An 18,787-nucleotide genomic window follows, 5' to 3' on the forward strand; every position below is an offset into this window, starting at 1 on the left:
GTGCCAGTTCAAGACCCAGCTGCTCCACTTCCCATCCAGCTCTCTGCTATGGCCTGGGAAAGCAGTAGAAGATGGCCCAAGTCTTGGGGCCCCTGCACCCACGTGGGAGACCCAGAAGAAGCTCTTGGCTCAGCTCCGGCTGTTGCGGCCTTCTGGGGAGTGAACCAGCGGATAGAAGACCTCTTCTGCCTCTCCTTCTCTCTCTATGTGTAACTCTGACTTTCAAATAAATAAATAAATCTTTTAAAAAAAAAAAAGATTGTATTTATTTATTTGAGAGGTAGGATTACAGACAGAGAGGAAAAGACAGAAAGAAAGGTCTTCCATCCTCTGGTTTACTCGCCAGATGGCTGCAACGGCTGGAGATAGGCTGATCTGAAGCTAGGAGCCACACAACTGCAGGAGCCCAAGTACATGGGCCATTTTCTACTCATATACCAGGCTATAGCAGAAAGCTAGATCAGGCCGGCGCCGTGGCTCAATAGGCTAATCCTCCACCTTGCGGCGCCGGCACACCGGGTTCTAGTCCCGGTTGGGGCGCCGGATTCTGTCCCGGTTGCCCCTCTTCCAGGCCAGCTCTCTGCTATGGCCAGGGAGTGCAGTGGAGGATGGCCCAGGTGCTTGGGCCCTGCACCCCATGGGAGACCAGGAAAAGCACCTGGATCCTGGCTCCTGCCATCGGATCAGCGCGGTGCGCCGACTGCAGCGGCGGCCATTGGAGGGTGATCCAACGGCAAAGGAAGACCTTTCTCTCTCTGTCTCTCTCTCTCACTGTCCACTCTGCCTGTCAAAAAAAAAAAAAAAAAAAAAAAAGAAAGCTAGATCAGAAAAGGAGCAACTGGAACACGAACTGGCACCCATGTGGGATGCCAGTGCCACGGGTGGAGGCTTAGCCCACTATGCTCCAGCGCTGGACCTTTGCCCCAGTTTTTAATACTTGATGTTTCTTTCTTTTACAGAAAATAGAAGCACGAGTATCTGCTGATGAGGATCTCAAACTTTCTGACCTTTTAAAATATTACTTGAGAGAATCTCAAGCAGCTAAGGTAATTTTCATTGTTTTTTAAAAATGAGCTACTTTACAAAAATTCATTTCTTCAGAGGTCCTTGGACTTTAACATTGTTAAAGACAATATACTAGGGCCCATGCTGTGGTATAGCAGGTAAAGCCACTGCTTACACTGCCAGCATCCCATATGGGCACTGGTTTGAGTCCCGGCTACTACACTTCCAATCCAGCTCTCTACTAAGGCCTGGGAAAGCAATAGAAGATGGCCCAAATCTTTGGACCCCTGCACCCAGGTGGGAGACCGGGAGGAAGCTCCAGGCTCCTGGCTTCTGATCAGCACAGCTCTGGCCATTGCAGCCATCTGGGGCATGAACCAGCAAATGGAAGACCTCTCTCTCTCTTTCTCTGCCTTTCAAATAAATTAATTTTACACTTGATCTTAGCCAAAAGGCTGAGAAGCAATCAAATAAATTAATTAAAAAAAAAGACAGTATACTTCCTGATTTTGCATATTATTTTCTTTTAAATTTTTACTTATTTTTTATTTCTTTGAAAGGTAGAGAAAGATCTTCCATCTACTAATTGACTCCACAGATGCTCATCAAAGCAAGGAGCTAGGAACTCAGTCTGTTTCTCCTACATGAATGGCAGGGACTCAAGTACGTAGGCCATTACCTGCCACCTCCCAGAATGTGTGTTAGCAGGAAACTGGAATTGGCAATGGAGTCGGAATATAAACTCAGGCACTCTGGTGAGGGCCGGGGGGATGGAGGCACTCCCAAGCAGTGCCTTAACCACTGCACAAAATGCCTGCTCCTGTATTTTATTTTCACTATGAGGGTTTTTTCCCTCCTTTTAGGTAGATCAAGAAAGCCCACAAAAAATTTCCCCTACAAAGGTTGTGATTTGATACAGTCTAGAACTTTTTTTTTAGATTTAGTTTTTTATTTATTTGAAAGGCAGAGTTAGAAGGAGAGAGAGATCTTCCATCCACTGGTTCACTCCCTAAGTAGCCACAACAGCCAGAGCTGTGCCGGGCCAAAGCCAGGAGTCCAGAGCTTCTTCTGGGTCTCCTACGTAGGTGCAGGGGCCCAAGTACTTGGGCCGTCCTCCACTGCTTTCCCAGGCACATTAGCAGGGAGCCGGATCAGAAGTAGAGCATCCAGGTCTGGAAATGGCACCCATATGGCATCACAGACATCGGCTTTACCTGCTATACCACAATGCTGGCCCCTCCATAAACTTTTTTTTTTTTTTTTTTTTTTTTTTGACAGGCAGAGTGGACAGTGAGAGAGACAGAGAAAGGTCTTCCTTTGCCGTTGGTTCACCCTCCAATGGCCGCCGCGGCCGGCGCGCTGCGGCCGGCGCACCGTGCTGATCCGATGGCAGGAGCCAGGAGCCAGGTGCTTTTCCTGGTCTCCCATGGGGTGCAGGGCCCAAGCACCTGGGCCATCCTCCACTGCACTCCCTGGCCACAGCAGAGGGCTGGCCTGGAAGAGGGGCAACCGGGACAGAATCCGGCGCCCCGACCGGGACTAGAACCCGGTGTGCCGGCGCCACTAGGCGGAGGATTAGCCTATTGAGCCGCGGCGCCGGCTCATAAACTTTTGAAGACTCCTTCATATATGGGATTTCAAAGTTTTTGCAGCAAAGTGAATATATATTTTAATTCTATTTTAAGAGCTATTTATTTATTGAAAGGCGGAGTTGCAGAGAGAGATCTTCCTTCCACTGGTTCACTCTCCAGATGGCTGCAATGGCCAGGACTGAGCCAGGCTACAACCAGGAACCAGGAACTTCATCCAGATCTCCCATGTGTGTGTAAGGGCCCAAACGCTTTGGTGGTCGTCTTCTGCTTTTCATAGGCTGCTAGCAGGGAGCTGGGTCAGAAGTGGAGCAGCTGGGACACAAACTGGTGCCCATATGGGATGCCAGTGTTCACAGATGGCAGCTTTACCCACCATACCACACACTGGCCCCTTAATTCTATTTCCTGTGAACTTTTTAAGTTCGTAATGTTCTAAAACTGATTGTGGTGCTGGTTACACAAGTGTCTGATCACAGTAAAAACTGTTGAGATTGGAGCTGGTGTTGTGGCATCGCAGGTAAAGCCGCCACCTGCAGTACTAGCATCCCATATGGGCGCTGGTTCGAGTCCTGGCTGTTCCACTTCTGATCCAACTCTCTGCTATGGCCTGGGAAAGCAGTAGAAGATGGCCCAAGTCCTTGGGACCCTGCACCCTCGTTGGAGACCCAGAAGCAGCTCATGGTTCCTGGCTTCAGATCGGCTTGGTTCTGGCTGTTGCGGCCAACTGGGGAGTAAACCAGTGGATGGAAGATTTTCTCTCTCTGCCTCTCCTCTCTGTGTAACTCTGACCTTTAAATAGCAATAGATAAATCTTTAAAAAAAAAAACTGTTGAGGTATATATTTTAAATGTATGAGTTTTATATGTAGATTTCTATCAGTAAAGCTATTACTTAAGAAAAAAAGTAGAATTATGCCTGGCATCTGGTATTCCCCATGTGTTGGCTCTGATAGTGGTGGTAGAGGATGTGGTGATGATGGTTAATTGTGACTACCAGGAATGTGCAGCTTAATCATACATTATTGTGAGGCATTCTGTTTTACAGGATCTCCTCTATCGAAGATCACGGTCACTAGTGGATTATGAAAATGCTAATAAAGCACTGGATAAAGCAAGGGCGAAAAATAAAGATGTTCTTCAAGCTGAAACTTCCCAACAATTATGTTGTCAGAAATTTGAAAAAATATCTGAATCTGCAAAACAAGGTACTCTTATATTAATCTTTAATCACAAGTCATACTTTATGAGCATTATGTAAACTAAATAGTTAATCCTGATTTGTTCCCAGAACTTATAGATTTTAAGACAAGAAGAGTTGCTGCATTCAGGAAAAATTTAGTGGAACTGGCAGAATTGGAACTGAAGCATGCAAAGGTAGAGTCATATTAAAGATTTAATGATTTAAGTGATGTATAGTTTATAATTGAGTAGTTATATAATTGGTAATGATCCTTTATTGACAGTTGCCTCCTACCAGTGAACTTAAGGACTATTCCTGAGCTGGAATTCAATTTTCTTTTATTTCACTGCTTCAAAAAAAAAATTACAGTAGATGTCATCTCTGTATTCTTTTTTTAACAGTATTTCTTTGCTTCCTTATTTAATATAAAGACAAGGCTTGAGTGGCCATTGTGGTGCAGCCACTTATCCGAAGGCCTGCATCTTATTTTTGGGTGCTGGTTCAAGTCCCAGAAGCTCTGCTGCTGATCCAGCTTTCTGCTAATGCATCCTGGGAGGCAACAAGTGATCCTTCAAGTGCTTGGGACCCTGCCACCCACATGGGAGACCCGAATGGAGTTCTGGGCTCTTGGCTTTAGCCTGGCCTAGTGCTGGCTGTTGGAAGCATCTGGGGAGTGAACCAATAGATGGAAGGGCTCTCTCCTGCTGTCAGTCTGCCTTTCAAATAAGATAGATTTTTTTATAAAGATTGTTTTATTTATTTGAAAGAGTTACAGAGAGGTAGAGACACAGAGAGGTCTTCCATCTGCTGGTTCACTCCCCAAATGGCCACAACAGCCAGAGCTGAGCTGATCCAGAGCCAGGAGCCAGGTGCTTCTTCTGAGTCTCCCACACAGGTGCAGGGACCCAAGGACTTCGGCCATCTTCTTCTGCTTTCCCAGGCTATAGAAGAGAGCCGGATTGGAAGTGGAACAGCCAAGGCTTGAACCAGCGCCCACTTGGGGTGCTGGCACTATAGGCTGGGGCTTTAACCCACTGCACCACAGCGCTGGCCCCATAAAGAAATATTTTAAAAGTAAATAAAATGAAAAGCCTGGTGGAAGCAGGCATTTGACCTAGCAGTTAAGGTGCCAATTGAGATGCCCCATGTCCTCTATCAGATCCCTGAGTTTGATGCCTTGCTCAGGCCCCAGCTCCAGCTCCTAATTCCAGTTTCCTGGTGGCTTATGACTGGGATCCTGCTACCCATGTGGGAAGCCAGAATTGAATTCCTAGCTCCTGGCCCAGCCCTAGCTGTTGGCAACCATTTTGGGAGTGAACCAGTAGATTGGAGCTCGTTTTCTTCCTGCAGTCACACCCCTCTATCTCTCCCCCTCCTTCTCATCAAATATATAAAAATTAAGAGAAAGGAAGCCTTGGTCCAAACCTTACAAACAGAATCTTAGAATTGAGGAATTTTAGCAATTGTGATTCAAAGAGTAATAATATCTGTAGTGTCTCTGTTGGTCAGCTCTGAAAGAATCTAGTACTTAATATGAGAGTTAGTATTTTTTTTAGTATAAAATTGTTCAATTGCTTTGTCACTTTTTTTTAAGATTTATTTATTTATTTGAAAGGCAGAGTTACAGAGAGGTAGAGGCAGAGAGAGAGAGAGGTCTTCCATCTGCTAGTTCAGTCCCCAGATGACTGCAATGGCTGGAGCTGGGGTGATGCGAAGCCAGGAGCCAGGAGCTTCCTCTGGTCTCCCACAGGGGTGCAGGGGCCCAAGGACTTGGGCCATCTTCTACTGCTTTCCCAGGCCATAGCAGAGAGCTGGATTGGAAGTGGAGCAGCCGGGACTGGAACCAGTGCCTCTTGTCCACTTTTAACAAACATGTCTTCAGGCTGAATTTGTTTCTTTTGCACTCCTAAAGGAGTAATGTATTTCATTACCATGCTTCAAGCTCATTTCTCTTCCGGTCCTGATGATTCAGCCCAAATGGTAAAACTGTTTGCAAAGCTCTAGGCCTTTGGGTGTTTGTTTGTTTGTTTTAAGGATTTATTTATTAGAAAGTCAGAGTTACACACAGAGAGGAGAGGCAGAGAGAGAAAGAGAGAGAGAGAAGTCTTCCATCCGACGGTTCACTCCCCAGATGGCTGCAACGGCTAGAGCTATGCCTATCCAAAGCCAGGAGCCAGGAGCTTCTTCCGGGTCTCCCACACTGGTGCAGGGGCCCAAGGACTTGGGCCATCTTCCACTGCTTTCCCAGGCCACAGCGGAGAGCTGGATCGGAAGTGGAGCAGCCGGGACTGGAACTGGCGCCCATATGGGATGCCAGTGCTCCAGGCCAGGGCGTTAACCCGCTGCACCACAGCACCGGTCCCTGGATGTTTCTTGACCTGTGTGCAGCACCTCCTGGGAACAACGGTCTCTGGAGCAGAGAGGCCAGACATAGCATGGATAAGCAGGACCCTCGGCCTTCAGTCCAGGGCTTTATGTTCAACACTTCTGCGCTAATCACTAATATCATTTTTTGACTAGTTGCTGGGTGGGAAAAGTGTCTTCCTTCATGAAAACAGCATTTAAAAATTTGTTTAAATAGTCAGGTGTTTAACTTAGCAGTTAAGACCCTACTTTGGACCCTTGGCATCCTGTGTTAGAGTCCTGGGTTTGAGTCCCACCTCTGCTCCCAGTTTCAGCTTCCTGTTGGTGCACACATTGGGAGGCAGTAGGTGATGGCTGCAGTAGTTGGGTCACTGCTGCTTGCATGGGAGACCCAAATCGAGTTCCCGGTTCCTGACTTTGTCCTGGCCCAGCTCTTCCTTTGCAGGCATTTGGGGAGTAGATGGACAAATGAGCCATCTCTCTTGAGATGTCTCTCTCGCTCTCTCTGTCTCTCTGCCTTTCAAATAAATTTAAAAACTTGAAAAATTATTCTTTCTCTGTCTCTACCTTTCAAATAAATTAAAAATTTGAAAAACTTATTTTAATGTTTTTTATCTTCAGTCATAGAGCATGAACAATTAAAAATGTATTCAAATTTCTCCAAATTAAATAAAAGAAATTAAGCTTTCCCATGTTATTTGAATACATTATAATTTAGCCCGTAAGATATTTGAATTCTTTTTTCTTTTTTGTTTTTGTTTTTGTTTTTTTGTTTGAAAGGCAGAGAGAGAGTTTCCATCCATTGGTTCACTCCCCATATTCCCACAAGAGCTAGAACTGGGCCAAGCCAAAGCCAGAGGCCGGGAACTCTGTTCGAATCTCCCATGTGGGTAGCAGGGTCCAAAATGCTATAACCCAGGTTGTGCATAAGGAGGAAGCTGGAATCAGGAACAGAGACAGAACTTGATCCCTGGCACTCCAGTACGGATGTGGGCATCCCAAGCAGCACACCCCAAACCATGGCTTAACCTGTCTGCCACAGTGCCTGACCCACCATCTTATACAGCTCAATAGTGTTAAGTATATTCACATTGTAATGCAACAGATCTCTAGAACTTTTATTATTCATTCATTTAATTCTTAAAATGTAGTGGCACAGCCGGCGCTGCAGCTCACTAGGCTAATCCTCCGCCTGCGGTACCAGCACCCCGAGTTCTAGTCCCAGTTGGGGCGCCGGGTACTACTCCGGTTGCTCCTCTTCCAGTCCAGCTCTCTGCTGTGGCCCGGGAAGGCAGTGGAGGATGGCCAGGTGGTTGAGCCCTGCACCTGCATGGGAGACCAGGAGGAAGCACCTGGCTCCTGGCTTCAGATCGGCGCAGCGCTGGCCATAGCAGCCATATGGGGGGTGAATCAATGGAAGGAAGACCTTTCTCTCTCTCTCTCTCTCTCTCTCTCACTCTCTCACTGTCTAACTCTGCCTGTCCAAAAAAAAAAAAAAAAGTATTGGCACAGTTTGCATGTCTGTAAAATTTTAGCTTGCTAATTTTTGGTAAGCTCAGCATGATTTTTTTTTTTTTTTTTTTTTTTTTTTTTTGAAAGACTGAGTTACAGAAAGACAAGAGAAAGAGGTCTTCAGTATGATGGGTCACTCCACAGATGTCTATACTTGCTCAGGCTGGGGCTAGGCTGAAGCTAGGAGCCCAGAATTCCAGCCAGCTCTCCCACATGGGTGGCAGGGGCCCAAGACTGGGACCATCTTCTGTTGCCTTCCCAGGTCATCTGGGAGCCAGATTGGAAGTGGAGCAGTCAGGAGTAACTTGCACTTATATAGAATGCTGGCATTGTAGGTGGCAGCTTAACGCACTGCGCCACAGTGCTGGTTCCAAGTTCATCCAAGATCTTTGAAAGTTGGATTTGGTCATATAGGACTTAATTATCATAATATTTATTCCTCCCAGGTGATGGACATTTGTGATTCGTGTGAACTTCCCTTTTGCCTTCTTCAAAGTTTTGATTTAAAAAAAATGATTAAAAGAAGGACCACAAGAACCAACATTCATTAATCTAATTGTAAATATGTAGAAGTACCTGGCTCCAAAAAAGGCTGAAGTTTAGTTCCTTTTTTTCTATACTGATTTGTATTGAATTATTTTTTTTTTTTGACAGGTAGAGTTATAGACAGTGAGAGAGAGAGACAGAGAGAAAGGTCTTCCTTCTGTTGGTTCACTCCCCAAATGGCCGCTACGGCCGGCACTGTGCCAGTCCGAAGCCAGGAGTCAGGTGCTTCTTCCCAGTCTCCCATGTGGGTGCCGGCACCCAAGCACTTGGGCCATCCTCCACTGCCCTCCCAGGCCACAGCAGAGAGCTGGACTGGAAGAGGAACAATCGGGACTAGAATCTAGTACCCATATGGGATGCCGGCGCTGCAGGCAGAGGATTAACCAAGTGAGCCGCGGCGCCAGCCCCTTGTATTGAATTATTAATATTCATTGGCTCGGGCCGGCGCCGCGGCTCAATAGGATAATCCTCTGCCTAGCGGTGCCGGCACACCAGATTCTAGTCCTGGTCGGGGCACCGGATTCCGTCCTGGTTGCCCCTCTTCCAGGCCAGCTCTCTGCTGTGGCCTGGGAGTGCAGTGGAGGATGGCCCAAGTCCTTGGGCCCTTCACCCCTTGGAAGACCAGGATAAGCACCTGGCTCCTGCCATCGGATCAGCGTGGTGCGCCGGCCGCAGCAGCCATTGGAGGGTGAACCAATGGCAAAAGGAAGACCTTTCTCTCTGTCTCTCTCTCTCTCGCTGTCCACTCTGCCTGTCCAAAAAACAAACAAACAAACAAACAAACAAAAATTCATTGGCTCTAGTTATTCAGTTATAAATTGACCTATAATCAACCATTATTTCTGTTTTATGCATGAATGATATAATTAAGATATGTTATCTGGTCTGGTAATTGTGTCCACAGAAAATGTCTTAATAAGCTTGGCATGACTGCTTGGCATGTTTTCTGTTACCTAGCCTGTGTGGGTTTCTAATGTTCATTGTTTTCTTTTTGAAGAAGTCATAAACTAACCAAGAATTTTGCTATAATTTAGGAGTCGGCAAACTATACCCTTTTTTTTTTTTTTTTAAGATTTATTTATTTGAAAGGCAGAGGTATAGATAGAGAGGAAAGAAACATCTTCCATCTGCTGGTTCACTCCCCAAATGGCTGCAAGAGCCGGGACTGGGCCAGGCCAGAGCCAGAAGTGTCTTCCAGGTCTCCCATGTGGGTGCAGGGGCCCATGGACTTGGGTCTTCTGCTGGTTTCCCAGGAGCATTAGCAGGGAGCTAGATCAGAAGTGGAGCATCTGGGACTCTTAACTGGTGCCCATATGGTAAAATGGCTTAAAGGCAGTAGAAGGATATTTCATGAGATGTATTAACCACATAAAATTTAAATTTAAGTATCTGTAAGATTTTACTGGAATGCAGCCAAGCTTGTTCATTGATGCTTTGCCTTTAGCTGTTTCATACCACCCCAACCAAATACAATAGTTGAAACAGGTGCCATATGTCTCTCAAAGTCCAAAATATTTGTTTTAACGTTTTACAGAAAAAGTTTGCTGATTTCTGTGATAAATTGATGTCATCCTCTGAGTTCCAAATTCTATACTTTTTCAAATCCTTTCTCTCTTTTTTTTTTTTTTTAACATTTATTTATTTGAAAGTCAGAGTTACACAGAGAGCAGAGGCAGAGAGAGAGAGAGGTCTTCCATCTGATGATTCACTCCCCAGTTGTCCTCGGCCAGAGCTATGCCAATCTGAAGCCAGGAGTCAGGAGCTTCTTCCGGGTCTCCCACACAAGTGTAGGGGCTGAAGCACTTAAGCCATCTTCTACTGCTTTCCCAGGCCATAGCAGAGAGCTGGATTGGAAGTGGAGCAGCCGGGTCTTGAACCGTCACCCATATGGGGATGCCGCCACTCCAGGCCAGGGCATTAACCTGCTGTACCACAGTGCGGGCCCCTCAAATCCTTTCTGAAATGAGTTCTCTGTATCAGGGTTCTGTTAGCTCTGTTCCAATGGTCCACAATAGAGGTTATTTTGCCTCCTGATGAACAGTTTACAATGTCTTGAGACCTTTAGGGAGAGGGTGTTTATACTGGTATATGAGGGCTAGATAGGCCAAGGATGCCACTAAATATTCTAATTCTCAGGATAGTCCTCAGCAACCAAGGGCTATTCAGCAGAAAATGTCAGTAGTGCCGGGGTTGGCGCTGTGGCACAGTAGGTTAATCCTCCACCTGTGGCACAGACATCCCATATGGGTACTGGTTCTAGTCCCGGCTGCTCCTCTTCTGATCCAGCACTCTACTGATGGCCTGGGAAAGCAGTAGAAGATGGCCTGACCACTTGGGTGTGGCTGTGCACCCAGGTGGGAGACCCAGAAGAAGCTTCTGGCTTCAGATCGGCCCAGCTCTGGCCGTTGTGGCCATTTGGGGAGTGAACCAGCAGATGGAAGATCTCTCTTGTCTCTCCCTCTCACTGTCTGTAACTCTACCTTTCAAATAAATAAATAAATAAATTCTTAAAGAGTACCTGGTAAAAGAATTTAAAAAAAAAAAAAAAAAAAAAAAAGAAGTGTCAGTAGTGCTGTAGTTGAGAAACCCAGAGCCTGATGTTTTTTAGTGGTTTTGTAAATGAACGTAGAAATTTTTATTTTTGGGGCCAGAGCCGTGGCTCACTTGGTTAATCCTCTGCCTGTGGCACCGGCATCCCATATGGGCACCGGGTTCTAGTCCTGGTTGCTCCTCTTCCAGTCCAGCTCTCTGCTGTGGCCTGGGAGGGCAGTGGAGGATGGCCCAAGTGCTTGGGCCTCTGCACCCACGTGGGAGACCAGGAGGAAGCGCTTGGCTCCTGGCTTCGGATTGGGGCAGTGCCGGCCATGGCGGCCATTTGGGGAGTGAACCAGCAGAGGGAAGACCTTTCTCTCTGTCTCTCTCTCTCACTGTCTAAAACTCTACCTGTCAAATAAATTTTAAAAACAAACAAAAAAAAAGAAATTTTTATTTTACGGCTGGTGTTGTAGATAGTTAAGCTGCCACCTGCAATGCCAGCATCCCATTTGGGCTCCAGTCCAAGTCCCAGCTGCTCTACTTCTAATCCAGCTCCATGCCAATGTGCCTGGGAAAGCAGTACGTAATGGCCCAAGTGCGTGGGTCCCTGGTACCCATGTGGGAGACCCAGAAGAAGCTCCTGGCTCCTCGCATTAGCTTGGCCAGCCCCAGCCATTGCAGCCATGTAGGGGGATTTGGAGATTGAATCAGTGGATGGAAGATTGGTGTGTCTGTCTGTCTCTCTCTCCCTCCCTCTCCCTCCCTCCCTGTGACTGTCTTTTAAATGAAAGTAAATAAATTTTTTGTAAAATTTTTAATTTCATATTCCCCCCCCCTTTTTTTTTTAGGGTAACCTACAGTTGCTGCAGAACTGCCTGGCAGTGTTAAATGGAGATACATAAGGCTTTTTCCACCTTCCTGCTAAAAAGGGCTGCCTTCCTTCCAATTTTACTTTTGTTTTCTTAATGATGTTAGCCATTTATGCTCACTGGAAACAACAACAAAAAAGCAGCTGAAAGTGCATATACTCTTCTTTCTCTGAAAAAGTCCATAAGGGAGCGACACCACCGTGCACAGGTGATGTCAGTCTGTGGTGTGTCCCTGCACTGTCTTCCCAGGGACAGTCATCCATCTTTGTGCGCTTGTCCTACTCAGAAGTCCAAAGTTCAGTCTTTTTAAAGTAGTTTCTATAACTGTGTTTATTTTATAAATAGTATTCCTTATGGCTGCCAATCTTATTTACCTTTAAGTGATTTCTGAAGTTTAACCCTTCCAAAATACATTGTCCAAACAAGACAGAGATTGCCTTTCTTGAGTTTTTTTTAAATTTTGTTTTAAAACACATTGTATACCACCTTGGTTCGTTCATGTATCCTGGCAAAGCATTGTAATCATACTTATTTTTAATTAACGTTTCTTAGAAGTTTTGAGACAAACTTTACGTATCCTTATAAGTATGATTTCTGAAGAAAAGCAAATGCATTAGTATGTTTGCCTTAAACTTGTAGACTAAACCAATTATAATGTAAAATAACCAGCGATAACAGTGATATTTTTAACTCTGTGGTCACGGTATCACTCTGAAATCTGGAGTAGCTGTAATAAATCTACTCCTGTATTATGCTTTACAGTGCAGGTTTTAGTTTTTCTTTTTCTTACCTCTTTTAAAATGGCATATTGAACCAAGTTCACCATTCGCTCCACAAAAGAAGGAACTGCTCCTCTGTGTGCACTCCACAGAAGTAGGAACTGGGCAGGTGCAGGTGAGAGGTGGCTGTTTCTGAAACAAGGAGCAGACAACAGTCTATTTGGGTTTCCTGGATTCCGTCCCTGGCTCGGTCAGTTAGATATGAGACATAGGCCGTCAGTCCACTTGGTAGTTACCATGTCGGTGTGTAAATTGGTACGTAGAGGGAAAGAGGTCTAATGAATACACTTACCTGTAAGGGAAAAAGTAGAATATTTTGGATAAAATTTGGTATATGATAGGATACCATTTGCCAGTAGTTATATTAAAAATGTTATTGGCCTTTCTAATGTGAATGAACATTATTGTCATTCCTAGTTTTAAGTTAGATTGAGTGCTTGGGTTTTTTCACTCTTTTCTAACTTTTCTCCCGTTTGGAAACCACAGGCATGTGGGCTGGTCACCCCTTGGATGGGTTCCTAATTCGTTTACATTGTCCCAAGCCGTTCTGAAGAAGGCCTGGTCTCGGTCTCATCGCCAGTCGTGGTGATCCCAGCCTTTCTCAGCAGCATGTGCTCTTCATGTCCTCTCGTGTGCTGGTCTCTAACTGACATGTTCCCCAGTGCTGTTTGAACTGTTGGTTTTTCTCTTGGCTGAGAGATCTGTGTGTTTTGTCCTTCATGTAATCTTCACTGGTAAAAATACGCTCCTGCGAAGTCCAGCAGTGGGTGACCCAGGACTGAGGCCTGACTTCAGGATTCAGACCCAGCCCCTTTGCCTACTGCCCTTGTGGCCTCAAGCCAGATTTGAGCAGGTTCGCTTGACTTCTGCCTCAGTTCGCTACTACAAAGGACATGTTGACCTACCTCACAGGGATGTTGTGAGGATTAATAAATGTTGGTAACCATGCTTTGGAAAAGTGAAGAGACGCTGTGTAAATGCAAACAAATAGCAAGTGCAGGGCGACAGGTTCCCTGGTGTTCACTTGCCCATTGGCAAGTGGTCTTTTGTGGAGGCGGTTGAATGGAAGATGCCTATGGTTTGCATTTTTTAAGTGCTTGTTGTGAGGTTGGGAGTGTGCTGGAAGCAGCGTGTGTGTGTGTGTGTGTGTGTGTGTGTGTGTTGGAGGGGGTGCTTCATATACACACTGAGTTGACAGTTGCACTAAGGAAGGCCTTCTAACAAAACTTACAAATAAGGTAAAGAATGTATATGACTCCCTGAAGGGCAAACTAAGGAAATATTAAACAACTGAAATACTCATAACATAGCTGTCAGGAAAGAAGAGGCAGAGCATGAAGTCAAAGCCAGACCTTTATTCTGAAGAATAAAGCTTGGGGGGTGGGGGTCAGTCCCAGTGAATGCATGGCAGAGAGTTATCAGCGAACACACAGCGGAGAGCGAGCACCTTCCCTTATAGACAAGTGGTTTATATGGTACAAAGGGGCTGGGGGGTGTGAGCTAAAGCTGGGCTGCCAGGATAGAGGGAGAGCTTGGGCTCATTCTAGAGGTCCTACGAGATCCAGTGTGAACGGGGAGGGGTTTGGCTGAGGCTGTGGCTGAACTCGGGCTGAGTTGGGAGGAGACTACTCAAGCTGATAGCTGAACTCTTCAGATAGTGGTAGCGCAGGGCTGGTCAATACAGGCTGGGGCTGTATCTAGGGCAGAGAATGGGGGGCCTTCTTGCTGTTACGTATGTGAGGAGTCAGTAGGATCTAAGGCTTTTTGTCCTTGTACCATCAGTAGCTCACTGTTAGTCCCTGATAAAAACAGCCAGCCCTAGATTCATTGCTGAAGCATTTGCTTAATATTTGACCATCTGGACCCTGGGAGGCACAAAATTGAAACGAGAAGACACCTAGTGGTACAGAAAAAGCTCTGCATGAAGGGTTTCTCTGCCTTCAGTCCAAGAGAGTCCTTGGAGACCAGAAGCAGAGTTGACTTTGTGGGAGGTGATGCCCATGCCCTGTGGGATGAGAGGATGAGTGGTCCAGGCAGTGGGAGTAGCCTGGAGAGTCAGCTATGGGTAGAAACAATTCAGGGAGAGGAGTTTATGCAGGGAAGGTGAAGGGGTGGAGATGAAATTGCACGGGAAAGTACTCTGTAGACATGTGAGGTGTACTTAGTTTGGAAAATCTTCAGTTTATTTTTTTTAAATATTTTATTTATTTGAAAGGCAGAATTACAGAGGTAGAAACAGAGTTTCCATCCGCTGGTTCACTCCCCAAATGGCTGCAACAGCCAGAGCAAGCTGAACTGGAGCTAGGGGTCAGGAGCTGCTTTTCCCTGCTTTCCCACATGGGTGCAGGGTCCCAAGGACTTGGGCCATCTTCCACTTATTTCCCAGGCCACAGCAGAGAACTGGACCGGAAGTGGAGCAGCTGGGTCTCAAACCAGCACCCATGTGGGATGCCAGCACTGCAGACAATGGCTTTACCTGCTATGCCATGGAGCCAGCCCCAAATCTTATTAAATACTTATTATTAATACTTATTAAAATATTATAGAAGGCCGGCGCCGCGGCTCACTAGGCTAATCCTCCACCTTGCGTTGCCGGCACACCGGGTTCTAGTCCCGGTCGGGGCGCCGGATTCTGTCCCGGTTGCCCCTCTTCCAGCCCAGCTCTCTGCTGTGGCCCGGGAGTGCAGTGGAGGATGGCCCAAGTGCTTGGGCCCTGCACCCCATGGGAGACCAGGAGAAGTTCCTGGCTCCTGGCTTTGGATCAGCGCGGTGCACTGGCCGCAGTGCGCCGGCCGCGGCGGCCATTGGAGGGTGAACCAACGGCAAAGGAAGACCTTTCTCTCTGTCTCTCTCACTGTCCACTCTGCCTGTCCAAAAAAAAAAAAATCTTATAGTAAAGCTCTTGAGCTCAAATTGATATTTTTGAAATGGGGTACAGTACAACAAATAGCATGAGTAAGGAGGAGGGAGCATGGGAAGTTGGCTTAGAAAGAAAAAAAGCGAAGAGGGAACATTTCAGTGATTTAAAACAATTTAGAACATATGTACCACCACCATTCCCCATCTGTAGCTCATACAGGTGGCTGAACAAGGAGCTTGGACAGGGCTGACTGCTCATCCAGGATGCCGCAGAAGCAGTTTGGGTGGTGCAGCTGTTACCAGTTCTTTACCTTGCGGCTCCTCTGCTCTTCCTACCCAGGTGTAAACTCTCCCTGGCCTGCCTGTTGCTTCAGAGTATGTCTTGGCTGCTACAGCTCCAGGCCTCAGTCACTTCCAGGTAGCAAAACAGAGGGAAAATATTTTTATTTATTTACTGTGATAGGGAAAGAGAAAGGTCTTCCATCCACTGTTTCACTCCACCTTAGCTACAATGGCCAAGGCTGGTCAAGGCCAAAGCCAGGTGCCCAAAACTCCATCTCCCATGTGGGTGACGGGCCAGGGCCGGCGCTGTGGCATAGGCTGAGCCACCACCTGTGATGCCAGCATCCCATATGGGTGCCGGTTTGTGTCCCAGCTGCCCCTTTTCCCATCCAGCTCTCTGCTATGGCCTGGGAAAGCAGTGGAAGATGGCCCAAGTGTTTGGGCCCCTGCCCCCACGTGGGAGACCCGGAAGAAGCTCCTGGCTTCTGGCTCCTGGCTTTGGCTCAGCGCAGCTCTGGGCCATTGCAGCCATTTGGGGGAGTGAACCAGCCGATGGAAGACCTTTCTCCCTCTGTGACTGCCTCTCATAAATCTTTTAAAAACACACACACACACATATATATATATATATATTTAAGCAAATACTCAGGCCATCTCCTGCCTTCCTGGCGCATTAGCAAGGAGCTGAATTGCAAGCAGAGCAGCCAGGACTCCCAACAAGCGCTCCAGTACAGGATGCTGGCATTGCAACAGCCGGGGCTGAGCCAGGCCGAAGCTGGGATTCATGCGCCTTTCACGTAGCTGGCAGGAGCAACTGCATGAACCATCAACGTTGCCTGCCACAGCCTCAGCCTGGGTGAAAGCAGCAGCTACCTCGTGCCAAATGTAATAACAGTACTCCCGCCCCCCATCAGTGAGACACGGGCAGTGTCTCAGATTAGCTACAAAACAGAGCTCTGGTTGCTAAGGGAGACAGTGGTCGGAACTCCACAAGGGGCCTTTTCTCCGTGTCGCCCCTGTCCCGGCCCTTGCTCCGGCCTCCTGCAGCTGCAGGGGATGCGCGAGCAGAGGAGACGGATGGCCCCGTCGGGCGTGAGACTGTTTCCTCCCGTTGTGCTCAGCCTGAACCCCACTCGGGAGCCATCCGACGCCCGCCCGCGTCAGCCTCTGCCCTGCACGCCGCCCGTGACACTGCCCATCACCCGCCGGAGCCCTCCAGCTGCCGTACCACCGGCAACCCAGACTCGGTGCGGCCCAAACCCAACCCAAGATCGCGGCTGCACCTCAGCCACGACCTGCTTGGACTCCTGGTTTCTGCTCCTGCCATCGCCTCCGTCCTTGGGCCTGCAGGAGGCTGGACGTCGGGGAACCGCGACTCCTCTCTCTGTCCCCGCAGGAGCGCTCGGCTCCGGGTCCCGCAGGAGGCCTCCGCCGCCGCCCGCCTTCCCGCCTCTCGGCTTGGACCGCCGGCGACAGGCTCCTGAAAGTCTTGCTGTTTTTCCTCTCCTGCAGAAAGCGCTTTAGCCGCGGGCTGTCTCACCGGAGCTCTGAAGCTTTGTGAGATGGCCCCTAGACCGGGAACGCGGCTCCGCCCTTAGACCGCTTCCGGTGTGCTGTGCCATCGCGTGCCTCCTGCGTCTCTGGTTTTCAACTAGGGTTGCACCCAGCCGCCTGGCGAGGTGTCAGGGGGTCTTCAGAAACGGGCGCAGGAGCAGCAGGGATCACGGAGCAGGCAGAGCCGGCGCCTGGGACGCCCCCTCCCGGATCGCGGCGCCTGGACCCGGCGGGGCCGCTCCACAGTTCGTGCAGCGTCCCGCTAAGGCGCCAGCCAGGCAGCGGGTGGGTGAGGGGTTCCTGCCAAGCGTAGGGGAGGCCCAGATGGAATTCCGGGCTCCTGGCTGCAGCAGGCGCTCGAGGAGCGAAGCAGCCCACGCAACAGAGGTCTCAGGGGTCTCAGAGCGTAGGCGTCTCCAGTTCCCCCACTGCCACCTCTCTGGCACTCCGCCTTTCAAATAAGTGTTTTAAAGGGGCGTTTATGTATTTGAAAGGCAGAGTTACCTAAGGAAAGAGAGGGATCTTGCAACCGGTGGTTCAACTCCCCCAGAAGGCCACGAAGGTTGGGGCCGAGCGAAGCCGAAGCCGGGACCCCGGGACCCCAGCCGAGTCTCCCCGAGGGTGGCAGGGCGTCTTCCGCTGCTCTCGGGCCCAGCAGCAGGGAGCTGGATCTGAAGCGGAGCAGCCGGGGCGCCAGCCCGTGCCCCATGCGGGATGCTGGCGTCTCAGGCGGGGGCTGAACCCGCCGTGCCACCGTGCCGGCCCCTCAGATCAGATTGTTTTCCTGCTCCGTAGAAGCAGCGTATTACGGAAGAAACGAAGCACAGATTTCACGACTTTTCCCCAAAATAGAAGCCTCTGAGCAAAGCTGCTCTGACCACCCCACCCCCCACCCCCGTCCCCGTGTCTCCCGTTCCCCTCGCCCCACCGCTCGCTCGCGGCAAGACACAGAAACTGGGATTTCTCTCCCCAGGGGGCATCCTAGCACCTTTTCCCCAAAGCAAGACGCAAAGCCTAAAAGTGTAGCCCCAGTCTCCCCAGGCCTCTCGGTCTGCGAGCCGGCCAGGACGCCTGGGACCCGGGCGCAGGAAGAGGTCCGGCCGCACCGCACCGCGGCGCGGAGGGGCAGGGAGGAGCCCTGGCAGGCCTGGCTGGGTTTCCCCGCGCGGTTACCAGCCTCGGCTCGGCCCGGCCCCTGCGGGTGCAACCCTGCCTCCCCGTGCCCGCGCACGCGTTCCTGAAGCTGTCGGCTCAGCGTCGTCAGCCTCCGGTTCTCAGCCTGTGGGCCTGGCGCCGTGTAAAGGCGGGATCAGATGGGTGCGGCTTTTCTCGTGTCAACCGGGATTCTGGCACGCGGGTCTCAGCCGAGCCCTTACGGCGGGTAGGAAGGGGTCGCCCCTCTCCCACGGTCCACAGTGACGCGAAGGAGAGGCCTTTTGGGGCACTGAAGGAGGCAGGCATACAGGTTAAAATCTTCCCCGGGGAAGCGTGATCCCGCTCATGGATAGGCGACTACGTTCCTTTATTTACAAAACCGTATTTATAAGAAAGGCAGAGTGATGGAAAGAGAGAGAGGAGAGAGAGAGAGAGAGAACCAACTGCCAGTTCACTCCCTAAATGGCAACGACAGTGAGGGCCGGGCCAGGCCCAAGCCAGGAGCCGGCCGGGAACGCCGCAGCGCAGGCAGGTGTCCCCCGTTGAGTGGCAGGGA

General features: G+C 49.1%; 1 protein-coding gene across 18 annotated transcripts in view; it reads left to right on the forward strand.

Moving 5' to 3' along the window:
• SNX6 (sorting nexin 6) overlaps positions 1-13,339 on the forward strand; it is a 61,257-nt gene extending 47,918 nt beyond the window's left edge. For 11 of the 18 annotated variants that reach the window (XM_008269489.5, XM_089309787.1, XM_051822760.3 and 8 more), the window contains 4 exons: positions 960-1,046; positions 3,642-3,801; positions 3,885-3,970; positions 11,582-13,339. In XM_008269489.5, the coding sequence (XP_008267711.2) occupies positions 960-1,046; positions 3,642-3,801; positions 3,885-3,970; positions 11,582-11,635 (387 nt within the window). In that variant the 3' untranslated portion in view covers positions 11,636-13,339. The remainder of the gene's footprint in view (positions 1-959; positions 1,047-3,641; positions 3,802-3,884; positions 3,971-11,581) is intronic. The other 7 variants (XR_016217889.1, XR_016217893.1, XR_016217890.1 and 4 more) reach the window with 1 other exon arrangement.
• Positions 13,340-18,787: the final 5,448 nt, after the last annotated feature.

This window comes from Oryctolagus cuniculus, chromosome 12, assembly GCF_051225735.1.
Source record: "Oryctolagus cuniculus isolate XC-2025 breed Fujian yellow rabbit chromosome 12, ASM5122573v1, whole genome shotgun sequence".
Lineage (NCBI taxonomy): Eukaryota > Metazoa > Chordata > Mammalia > Lagomorpha > Leporidae > Oryctolagus > Oryctolagus cuniculus.